The 12218-nt window shown below is 32.4% G+C and overlaps 5 protein-coding genes across 5 annotated transcripts; 2 read left to right on the top strand and 3 right to left on the bottom strand.

Annotated features, from left to right (window-relative positions):
* Positions 1-25: 25 nt before the first annotated feature.
* LOC128386580 (peroxisomal membrane protein PMP34-like) lies at positions 26-1841 on the top strand. Its single transcript, XM_053345640.1, is given in 5 exon segments — positions 26-231; positions 234-333; positions 456-675; positions 908-1213; positions 1325-1841. Coding segments are annotated over 5 exon segments (933 nt in total). The 5' UTR covers positions 26-131; the 3' UTR covers positions 1532-1841.
* LOC128386585 (pseudouridine-5'-phosphatase-like) lies at positions 1679-3210 on the bottom strand. The gene is made up of 4 exons (XM_053345647.1): positions 2957-3210; positions 2806-2883; positions 2328-2710; positions 1679-2074 (listed from the first exon to the last, which is right to left on the bottom strand). Exons 1-4 carry the CDS (start codon positions 3021-3023, stop codon positions 1895-1897), a joined length of 708 nt encoding a protein of 235 aa, XP_053201622.1. The 5' UTR covers positions 3024-3210; the 3' UTR covers positions 1679-1894.
* Positions 3211-3361: 151 nt separating this feature from the next.
* LOC128386584 (histone-lysine N-methyltransferase, H3 lysine-79 specific-like) lies at positions 3362-7192 on the top strand. Its single transcript, XM_053345645.1, has 2 exons — positions 3362-4251; positions 5114-7192. Exons 1-2 carry the CDS (start codon positions 3939-3941, stop codon positions 5590-5592), a joined length of 792 nt encoding a protein of 263 aa, XP_053201620.1. The 5' UTR covers positions 3362-3938; the 3' UTR covers positions 5593-7192.
* A 1977-nt stretch (positions 7193-9169) lies between these two features.
* LOC128386578 (actin, clone 403-like) lies at positions 9170-10842 on the bottom strand. Its single transcript, XM_053345637.1, has 2 exons — positions 10701-10842; positions 9170-10496 (listed from the first exon to the last, which is right to left on the bottom strand). Exon 2 carries the CDS (start codon positions 10464-10466, stop codon positions 9336-9338), a length of 1131 nt encoding a protein of 376 aa, XP_053201612.1. The 5' UTR covers positions 10467-10496; positions 10701-10842; the 3' UTR covers positions 9170-9335.
* On the bottom strand, positions 10701-12156 carry LOC128386591 (smad nuclear-interacting protein 1-like). The gene has a single exon (XM_053345653.1). The coding sequence runs from the start codon at positions 11889-11891 to the stop codon at positions 11370-11372; it is 522 nt and encodes a 173-aa protein (XP_053201628.1). The 5' UTR covers positions 11892-12156; the 3' UTR covers positions 10701-11369.
* Positions 12157-12218: the final 62 nt, after the last annotated feature.

The following is a 12218-nucleotide window of genomic DNA, read 5'->3' on the forward strand; positions in this document are numbered from 1 at the left end:
AGCTCTCCCTTTAATCAAGTTTCTCACTTGTCTCTTTGCCTTCATCATCAGTTGTTCATTTCTTTGTTTACAATTTTTGTTTCCTCATTTTGTTTTCTCTTTCTAATTGTTAATCAAATCTAATCATCATCATGGTTAAAGCAACAATTGGTTGGGACAATCTATTCACTTATGACAGTTTAGTCCATGCCATGGCGGGATCGGCCGGTGGGGTCACGGCGATGACCACTTTCATCCCTTGGATACTGTTAGGTCCCGATTACAGGTTGATGATTTAGCCAAGGGAAAGAATACCTGGATTCTGATCAAGGAAATTCTCGATGCTGAAGGAATGTAAGTGTAACAATTAACCCCAGTTAATTGGTGAAAAGTCACTTTGATCTACCAACAATTAATTGATTCATTTCTCTTTGTTTCTTTTTTTCCCGTTGTAATCATTTGTTTCCACCATAAAGGGAAGGCCTTTACCGAGGATTAGAACCCGTCCTTATATCTCTTTGTGCTTCTAATTTCGTCTATTTCTACTCATTCCATGGATTAAGGGCCATGTTCAAGACTAAAGCACCTTCTGCAATTCGTGATTTATTTCTTGGTTCAATCGCGGGGACAATTAACGTACTATTAACAACACCCTTGTGGGTTGTTAACATGAGGATGAAGATGCAAGGAGCTAAGGTATTAGTAATTGATTTTCACTCTCATTTCATCACTTGGGTTATAATGCATTTGTAATTTAGGATAATTAATCAATGTTAAAATTGTCCTGTCTTAATTGAACTGAGAATTATCATTTTCCACCAAATACTTTCCTTATTATGACCCAAATTATAGTTTTTATTTTTTCTATTTCCTTATTTTCTTCATTGGTTTTCCTTATTGATTTTTTTGTTACTTCTTCCCATTCAAGTTGAAACATGGCGGCGATTCAGTTGTCAGAAATTCACCTCGATACAAAAACATATTCCATGGTATTTATAAAATAGCTGCAACTGAAGGTGTTCCCGCTCTCTGGGCTGGTGCGATTCCATCCCTTGTTTTGGTTACTAATCCAGCGATACAATTTATGATTTATGAGAATCTTAAACGTCGAACACAATTATGGACTGGACAAGAACAAATCAAAGGGTCGACTGCCCTTCTCCTTGGAGCGATTTCCAAAAGCATGAGTACCATTTTAACTTATCCATTGCAAATCGTCCAATCAAAATTAAGAGTAATTATCTTCCAATCAATTGATCAACTTGAGATTCGTCATGAATTTGTTTCTCCTTCTATTATCTAATAATCTGATTGATTTATATTTTTCTTTTCTCTGATCGATTAGTATGGAAGTGAAGATGTTAGAAACAAAGATATGATGCAAGTAATTCGGATGATTTTACTTCGTGATGGGCCCAAAGGACTTTACAAAGGAATGGAGGCCAAACTTTACCAAACTGTTCTGGCGACAGCGTTAATGTTTTTCACCTATGAGAAAATCGCAGCATTTGTGTTCACCATAATGAAGGGTTCGAAGAAGATGAAAAAATAAACAGAAAACGCGAGAACATAATTTCCAATGGTTAATCTCATCGTCTTTTCTTTAAATCAATTATCCTTTACATACGATTTTCTTTCATCGTTTTCACTTTCCAATGTCCAAGGCCAACTTTAAGTGCCTCGTCTATGCAATATTGACTTTTTTTCTTTAATTCTCATTTTATTTTCGTTTTCTATTCTATTCCAACATTAATCCATTTATCAAATGGATACATTTATATGATTACCATAACAAAAAATTTTCACCTTAATATATAATTTAGATAAAATATCAACACAATTATCAATTGTAACGTTTAAAATGCTCAAAAGAGCTTTAAATTGACAATTATTTCTTTCAAACGTAGAGAAAGTTTCAATCTTCAAAAGGAGGTAATCCAAATAATTCAGGCTTAAAATCGTTTAAAGATGGAATAGATAATGTCGGCTCTGCATCATTCCATGGTAGTATCATTGGATCGGGAACTTGGACACATTGCATTCCAGCGGCGATGGCACCTTTGACACCATTAGTTGAATCTTCGAAAACTAGAACCTAAAACGAAAACAATCGAGATTTTAAGGATATTATTAATTTCTCTACAATAACAACTATCTAAACAAGAAAAGCTTCCAAATTCATGAATTTACATGTAGATATACAGCCAAACACTTTGAGTTTGCAACTTTTTTTTTAAAATTAGGTAATGATATGATATACGAATGATTTAAAAATGGGTGCAAACTCAGTCTTTGACTGTGTATTCTCATTAGGTGAAATAATTTATTGAATGATTTTGATTACTTACAAGTGATGGATCAGCTGGTGGATTAAATCTTCTTGCACAAACAAGAAAAGTGTCCGGATGAGGTTTACCATGTTTAATATCAGGATCAACTGCAGCCTTAACGATATGGTGAAAATATTTATCCGTCTCAAAGACTTCTTTATGCTTGACAATTTTAACATTAAACGAAAATTCCGAACTAGATGTTGCTATTGCCATTGGAATTGAATGTTTCTTTAAATGGTCCAATAACCTTAAGGCTCCAGGCATAAAGTTAATATTTTGAAATAGCTCTGAATAAATAGGCTCTAATAATTTGGTTGCCTCTTCAGGTGTAAGAGGTAAGTCAAGAGCATCTATCACAGTTTGTGAAGCATCTTTCCCAGTCTTTCCCATAGTTTTAGCTGCAAGTAAAATAAAAAGACAAAATGGAAAACAAAAACGTTAGAATAGAACAAATTAACTAGAAAACCAAAAGAATCCACAAAAAGAACAAAACCTTTAATCTCAGGTGTATATACTTTTCCATATCTTGCCGTAACCTCGGTTATTGCTTTAAAATATATGGTCTCAGTGTCTATAATTGGAGAAGAAACAACAATTAATATTAATAATTTCCAATTTAATTAGAAAATCAATTTCAATCTTACCTAATAAAAGACCATCAAGATCAAAAATCACATGAGTAATTGGTTTAAATGAAGTACTTGTTGCCATCTTAACTAAAGACTAGGATGTGAATAGAAAACAAAAGGTTTAACAAACAACCAAACAATCAAAATAACGTTAAACAAACTCAACTACAATTAAAAAGAGATAAAATTAATTAAGGTGTTAATTTAATTAACTGATTAACGGTTAATCATTAACCTTGCGAAAAAAGATTCACATGTAACCAGCGAATCCCAAACGATCCGATAGTATCGATACTCGTATTGGATAAATGGAAGTGAAGCCGAACAAATGGTTCGTCGGCTCAACAACTGATTCTTTTTCCGGCTCAAGACTGGCGACTTTTTGGAAAAGTAAGAGACTTTCATTTCTCTTTCTTCATGGCACTTTCTGCTTGTTGAGTTGTTTGGATTCCGATTTTTTTTACATTAATCAATTAGTTAATTTATTTAAATTGATTGAGTATTTTTCTCTTCATCTCTTTGTTTTAATCTATTAATTGTTAATCAACAAGACACTGAATAAATTGAACCTTTTCTTTTTTATATCTTGTGTGCTTAACTGTTGCTTCTAAATTGGTGACAGTTACATTTTACTCTTCATCCATTGATTTAGTTGTTTCTCTTTTTTTTCACTTTTCTCTCTCTCTCTCTCTCTCTTTCTCTCTATCATTGATTCTTTGTGTGTTTCCTTGTTATGTATTTTCCATTTCTACTTTCTATCAATTCTTAATTTAATTTCAATTTGTTCATTTTTCTATCAATTTCCATCATTCTTACAGTGTCAATTATTCTCTTCTAACTTAATATAAACCCTGACATTCTGTTCTCTCTTACTCGTTCTCTATCCTCTTATCCCTTTAAATTGATTCTTTTTCTTCTTCTACCTGTTCTTTTCTTTCTTAATTATTCTTTATTTCTCTCTGTTTAAGTTAAAATTGTTTAACTTCAATTTTATTCGATGGCAACAGTTTCAAATGACAATCTTCTTGAACTTTATCTCAATCCAACCTATCTATTTCCATTGATTGGTGTAATAAGCGGTTTAACGGTTTACCTGTTGGGATTTAATAAAACCAGTTCAACTCCACCAACACTTCAATTATTTGCCAATGGAAAGGAAAAGAAGACACAATTAATTGGTAGAAAAGAAAAGAAACGTGATAATCTTAATTCAACATCGATTACCAGTAGTCCGGCTAAATCGAAAACCCAAGCCAATGGTAAATTAAGCAGTTCTAAATCAGCATCTCCTGCAACTAAAAAAGGCAAAAGTAAGTAGATTAACATGAAAACCGAAATGAAAATAGTATTCAAATTAACGATCCGGTAAAAACTGGTTTAAATCGTTATGACATAATAAGGGAAAGAAGATGAAGAAAGTTGTTCATTTTACTGTTATAACGATCTTCTAACCAATTCTACCTTTTTTCTTGATTGTCTCTTTTTCAATAACACCCAAATATTTGCTCTTCCAAAATAAGGTTAAATTGTCTCACCGAAATCATACTTGTTATGATCAAATTTAATTTTATTTATAAATTAACAATTAACTGTTTCCCTTTTGCTTCTTCTTCTTCTTCTTCGTCATCTTCTTTCTCTTAAAATTTCTGAATACGTGGACATTTTAGATATAAAACATGAGTGATCGTCATCAGAGATAAATTACTGTTAATTGTTTCGTACGTCGACATCTGCTTCTCATCCAGCTCTTGTAATTAATTCTCTTTCTCTTACCTGATATAATATGTTGATTAACGATTTCTTTCAAATCATGATCCTGATTAAATAATCTTACATATGCTTACCAAGCTTTTACAATGATTTTCATGTTGACTAAAAAACTAGAAAATGATTAGTTTTTGATGAGTGTTTGTTTCTAGATATGATTGATTTTATTAAACATTGTGTCACAAATTATCAACAAAATTGATCAACTACTCACCATTAAAATGAAATATTGAGTTTATAGTGACAACGTATGAATCTCAATTGCTACTAGGGAACTTTAATTCCTATTCAGCTGTGTTGATTATCATTATTTTCTTGTTAATTGTTAACATAACCATTTTAATTATTATTATTATTATTATTTATTAATTTTTGTCTCTCTTTTTTGTTTTATCCAATTTTTAGATGTAGAAAGTCCTAAAAATGTGAAAGCAAGTTCAAAGGATAAATCGTTGGATTCTGCAAAGGTTAATGTTGGCAAGAAGAATAAAAAGAACGCAAATGAAAAGGAGAACGAGGTTCACGATGAGATCGACCAAATGTTGAACGATACCAGTGACGGCGAATGGAAAATTGTCACCGGTAAAGAGAAAAAGAGAAAGGATAAGAAAGACGAGCCCGAAAAGAAAGAATCATCAAAGAAAAAATCTAATGAGAAAAAAGTGGCTGATAAGAAAGTTGCTGACAAGAAGATCGCTGATAAAGAGATGATCAAGAAAGAAGTGGAAAAGAAAGAGGTGCCCAAGAAAGAAGTATCTAAAAAAGAAGTAGAAAAAAAGGAATTGCCTAAAAAAGAAGAGAAGAAAGAAGTAGAAAAGAAAGAAATTCCCAAAAAGGAAACATCGAAAAAAGAAGCTACAAAAAAAGAGACAAAAAAACAATGAAATTAACTTAGAATTAGTCTTCATAATCAATTGATAAGCAAATCAGATCAGAATCAATTATTTTCTTTGGTCCATTCTGATTAACTCTATTTTTCATTATTGTCTATGTTATAACTATTTTAACTCTATCTCTTCACGACTCATCTCAAAAAAAAACAAAAAATTTTCTCTCGGGCTTAATGTTGGGCGAACGGATTTGCGAAAAGACAAGAGACAGAAGCCAATTATTGCCAAATTATTTTCAACAATCAAATCAAATTTATTTTCCAAGTGTTGGTCTGCAAAATTGATAAGCAAAACCCCATACACATTGAAAGCAATCAACCTCTCGTCTAAAATATTTTTAATATAATTTAATATAATCAATGTAATCATCATAATAGACTGAGTGAAGACAATTAAGCCAATCACAATCATCATCCATTTTACTTTGGTCAATTTAACAACAACAATTAAGATTTCTTGATTTTCCTTTGCAACGTTATCCACTAAAGTTGAAACCGATGATTCCATTACCTGATTATGTGTTTTAAAAGCTGCTAACAACTCAAATCGACTCAATCAATTGTTTTTCTACAATTATCTGGCTAATTTATCAACTATTTCCAAGATGATTATTTTATTCATGGCTTAATCGATAAAGTCTTCACAATTAATAGGAACAAAGGCCCGACGATAACCTCAATAATTTAACTAAAGCTCAGTTACATTAGTTGGATTGGCCAAAGATTCCATGTCTCCTGAAGCTCATTGTGATGTTTTTAATTATATTACATACAATTTGTGATGGTTTCTTTATATTCTCAATATTATGGAAACAGTGAAAACAAAAAAAAACTCCAACCCTCTTGATTCAGCTGATTAATTTGTAAATATTTTAATAGTCTCTCTATTTCTCTCTCTCTTCTCATTCAATTTATTTTGTACACAGATGAAAATTCAACCTTTCCAATCAACTTGATCATTGTGAAGTTGAAATTTCAAGTCTTGTTGATTATCAATCAAAAAAAGAGAAAATTTCCAATTGTTAATCATATTCAATTTCTTTCAATTGAGGTAAAGATTGAATTACATCTAGTGAACAATTAGCACCTTCCTTATTCCTAATTTCAAATCAATAACTTCCAACAATCATAAATGACCAACTAATTTCCAAAATTATCCTAAACAACAAATGATGTAAATTTATACAACTAATGTGTTTAAATGAGAGAGCAAAATTGTCCATTCCATTGTTAAATCATTATCAGAATGAAACCTAATTGTAAACCTAATTAATATGTCACACAGAACAACATCAACAAAGACAAATCAATCCTAATTATGTTTGGTAACAATTAGTTATCATGATCAAATTTATATACAATTTAATCAACGAAAGGGTAAAAACGAAACATGTGAACAAAAAAAAAATCCCAATTTCCTTTTCCTCTTTTCCTTGTCTTATATTTTTGAAACAACATTTGCAATCGTAACTAAATCAACTTATCATTTCAAATCAACATGGGACTTCAACAACAACAACAACAATCAAATTAAATATTGATCAACAAAAATAATAATAAAAAACTACTACAAATAAAAATGAATTTTAAATGAACATTCAAACTGATACATCCAATCGAAACTTTTAATTTCGGTTTAATTGTTTGGGTTACTAATTTAATTTTAGTCTATTATAATCAATGGAAATAGAATGATGTTAATTGTTGAATTGAACTATTTTTGGGTTAGGAATTTTTGGTTTCTTTCATTTTCGTTTTTGGTGTATTGAGCCAAATTCATGTAACAAGAACTAATTTGGTTCTGCTTACATGTTAATTCAGTTTCCACTCCTTATATTGTATTAAATGTTTGTATTCCTGTGGATGTCTGATTTTTTTGGTAATTGTGACGATTGATTTTCTAAACATTGTTAATCACAGTTAGCTAACAATTAACCTTCCAATTGCAATGGTCATTAGAGTTTTGTTTATCATTTTCGGAGTAAAATTGTCGCAATTGTTTTTACTGCTAATTGAGTTGGTCAAATTTTCTGTCTTTTAGTTTTTTTTGTCTCAATGATTTTAATTATTGCTCATTGATAGTTTTAGTTTGTTAGTTATGATTTTGAGGCTTTGTGATTTACAATTAATCTTTGTTTGATATGATTCAGTCTAATTTAGTAAATTTGAATGATTTTTATGATTTTAACACTTTTTTTCTGGTCGAAACTAAGCAAAAACCAATGTAATTTAAAAAGTTCCCGGGCCAAACCTTAATTTTGTTTGCGATTAGTTGTTGATTGTGTATTTTTGTTTGCAATTTGATGAAAAGATGAAATCAAATGATGTCGATGGAGAAAAGTTAACAAATCAATCTCTAATTTGGATTATGATGAAGCCAAAGATCATGGGGAATTATTGGCAAAGGGATAGATTGTTTTAAAGAGGAAAATGATTAAGATGATGAGAAGAAGATGAAAAAATTGTACAAAAATGAAGATGAAGACAGAGGAAAAAAAGAAAAAATTGACAGAGAGATTTGCAGATAAAAGGCAGGAGAAATGTGAGAAGATGATGAGGATGAAGATGAAGGCGAAGATGAGGATGAGGATGAGGATGAGGAAGATATATGTTGGAATGAGAGTGAAGATTCATTTTTAGAACCCAAAATGATGATAAGGATAATGATTCTTTCCCATATCTGGATAAGCTCAAAGATGCTCCTTCATCATCATCTTAATTTAACTAAATTTAGACTGTAACCATAGATGGATATGATCAGGATGATTATAATTAAGGATGAGCAGTTGCAATTTATTTGGATGATGATTAACAATTGATGAGATCCAGTTTCGCACAGTAACCTAAACATTTGAAAGAAAAAAAGGAAAAATTTTCTTAATCAAGAAAATACAACAGGTAATCAAACCTTGTTATTGATTAAATTACAATTAAACTGTTGACTTTTTAATCGTAAACAATTAATCAGCAGTTGAACAAACCGTTAAACTGTAAATTTGCCTCACTAAACTTTCCCTGTAATTAGTTGATGAGCAATTAACAATCAACCGAATGATTTGCTTAATTGTTGAAGTTTTTTCTCTTTCTCTCTTCGTTAATCCAAAGTGATCGAAAAGTTTTCTTTGGTTAATTGTTTCAACTTTTCTTTTCTGTTTTAATTAATCACGAATTCTCGAGGGTATGAAATAAATTTATGGACACAAAATCAATTGAATTTTTTTGTTGTTTACATTTCCGTTTCCGCTTATCGTTTTTAATTTATAATAATATAATTAAAGAACAGTCAAGATCGTGTTGGTGTTGAAGTTGTCGATGGTGTGTTTTGGTTGTGTGTGTTTCGTTTTGTGTTGATCTTGGACACAAAATGTAATAGTAATAATAATATAATAATAGTAATAGAACAGCGTTTGTTTCAATTTCTCTGCCTTTTTAGATTTTCTTAAAAGGGAAGGTGTGAAAGTGAGAGAGAGAGAACACATTTATCCTGTGTGGGTGCGAGAGAAAACGATAGAGAAAGGAAGAAATTGACAGAGAGAGAAATATGTATATATAATTGATTTCCATTGAATTGATGTTGATGTAACTTTGATTGTTGCTGTAATTTGATGTTTCGATAATATTTGACAATCTGATTGCTTTGTTGTTGTCGTTGTTTTGAAATTTTTTTTTGTTGATGTTGTTTTGTGATTTTGATTTTTTTGTCTTCTTTCTTTTTCTTTTCGTCTCGAAATTGTTGATTTAGAAGCACTTTCTGTGGACAATTGCGGGTCCTGATTCGTCGTACTCTTGCTTTGAGATCCACATTTGTTGGAAGGTTGAAAGGGAAGCCAAGATGGAACCTCCAATCCAGACAGAGTATTTTCTTTCGGGTGGGGCGATGATCTTGATTTTGAGGGTTGATGGGGCCAAAGCGGTGATCTCTTTTTGCATTCGGTCAGCAATACCAGGGTACATTGTGGTACCACCGGAGAGGACAATGTTGGCGTACAAGTCTTTCCTGATATCAATGTCACACTTCATGATTGAATTGTAAGTTGTCTCATGGATACCACATGATTCCATACCCAAGAATGAAGGTTGGAAAAGGGCTTCAGGACAACGGAATCTTTCATTACCGATGGTAATTACTTGACCGTCAGGAAGTTCATAGGATTTCTCGAGGGAAGATGAAGAGGCAGCGGTGATCATTTCTTGCTCAAAGTCGAGGGCAACATAGCAAAGTTTTTCCTTGATGTCTCGAACAATTTCCCGTTCAGCGGTGGTTACGAATGAGTAACCTCGTTCAGTAAGAATTTTCATCAAGTAATCAGTAAGATCTCGACCAGCCAAGTCCAAACGAAGGATGGCATGAGGTAAAGCGTAACCTTCGTAAATTGGTACAGTGTGAGAAACACCATCACCAGAGTCGAGGACGATACCAGTGGTACGACCAGAGGCGTAAAGGGAAAGAACAGCCTGGATGGCAACATACATGGCTGGGGTGTTGAAGGTTTCGAACATGATTTGGGTCATCTTCTCACGATTAGCTTTTGGATTCAATGGAGCCTCAGTAAGGAGGACTGGGTGCTCTTCAGGGGCAACTCTCAATTCGTTGTAGAAAGAGTGATGCCAGATCTTTTCCATATCATCCCAATTGGTGATGATACCGTGTTCAATTGGGTACTTAAGGGTGAGGATACCTCTCTTTGATTGAGCTTCATCACCAACGTAAGAATCCTTTTGACCCATACCGACCATGACACCTTGATGACGGGGTCGACCGACAATTGATGGGAAGACAGCTCGAGGAGCGTCATCACCAGCGAAACCGGCTTTGCACATACCTGATCCATTGTCAACAACAAGGGCTGCTACTTCATCGTCACACATTTTGATTGATTGGGTTTGTTTAAGTTTTCACTGGAAAAACACAAAATCAAAAGAGAAAAAGAAGAAAATTAAAATTAAAAAATCAAAAAAGAGTTTCAACAAAATACTAAAGGAAAAGGTTAAAGATTGTTAAAAGTTTGTTTTGGACTATCCAAGTTTGGGCACAATTAACTAATTGAATGTTTTTTTTTCACTAAAGGAATGAAATATTAACACAATTGTTGATTCACTTACAGTTAAAAGATGAAAATTAGAAAGTGTATAAGACCGGCTGGGAGGACTAGAGAGTTATATTCCAAGTACCAAGACGAGACTGAAAAGCAAACTGATTAACTCTCGAGGCCCGGGGTGAGTTTAAATACTAACGATGGGTCTGGCCCTGGTAAGGTTGAAGGATGAGATTGCGTCGATTGTTGATCACAAAACGGTTAACCAAAGTATTTAGTTGATTATATGCGCAAGATGATGAACAGTTAAAGGGGGGGCTGATCAGAGAGAATTCGTTTCTTCGTCATCTAAAGTATAAAGTTGAGAAGAAGAGGGATGAACAGAAAAGGAAAGGAAGATGATAACTAAGAAGAAGAGAGGAAGAGAATGAGAGAGAAAAAAAGAAAGAGAAAGTAAGAGTAGTAGTTACATGGAGGGCCAAATATAGTCAAAAAAAGTTGGTTAAACTTAGGAAAAAATAACGTGTTACTACGAATGGGGATTCATTTGATAGATTAAACCAATTTTAGGAAGATACAGATGAGAAAAAAAGTGGAGAATGAGAAGAAAGAGAAACACAGAGGGAGAATGAAAATAATAATAAAGGAGGTCCGGGTTAAGATTAGTCTATGATGAATAAACTAAAAATAACGAGAGACTATGAATGTGATTCAAAAAGTATAGATGAAACCAATTTTAGGAAGATTCTTTTTCCACCTCTTGTGTATCATCATCCTCCTTATAGTCTTCATGAAGAATAACATATTCTCTTGAGCTAAAACCAAATTTGATAACATCTTTCTCGAGTAGTTCATAATATCTTTTTGGTTCAATTGGTTTGTTATTTAGAAATGTTCCATTAGCGGATTCCAGATCAATCAGGTAGGGACGAATTCTTTTACCAGAGGAACCATCTTCTTTCTTATAAGACACAAGGCGAAATTGGATCACGGCATGTTGCTTTGAACAGGAAGGATGGTCAATGGGTAAATCGGCGATTCTTCTATCACGGCCCAATAAGAATGCACTTTGATTTTTCAAACTTAAATGGGGTAAAGTCTCTTCTCCCTTAAAAGGATACAATCTCCATCGGCGCTTGGGAATTTTAGCTTCAGGTGGTTCGGTGTATTTAATGACAACTCCATTAAATGTATTAGTATCTTCTGCTAATTTACCACTTAATGAATAATTTGGCTTATTTTCAGGTGTATTAACCATGATTAACAAAAATATTTTTTCGAACTCAGAATAATGAAACAATCAAAAAAATACCAGTCAAGTTGAAAGTGTCCAGTGGTTTAGTTTTATTGTTTACATTTTCTCATAAACCAAACTGATCCATTCCAACTGAGGGCGTTACCTAGAGAACAGCGAAACGCGCTTCATTTAAAAGGATTCGTATTCAATGGTAATTAACTAAATGTTTTCTGATAAAATCAATTATTAATTAAAAATGGAAAAACGATTAATTTATAATTAAAATTGTTCCACTCGTAAACAACAATTCTAAAATTGAACAAGAACAAACCAAATAGAATTTCTTCT

Source organism: Panonychus citri, unplaced genomic scaffold, assembly GCF_014898815.1.
Source record: "Panonychus citri isolate SS breed McGregor unplaced genomic scaffold, ASM1489881v1 Contig00072, whole genome shotgun sequence".
Classification (NCBI taxonomy): domain Eukaryota; kingdom Metazoa; phylum Arthropoda; class Arachnida; order Trombidiformes; family Tetranychidae; genus Panonychus; species Panonychus citri.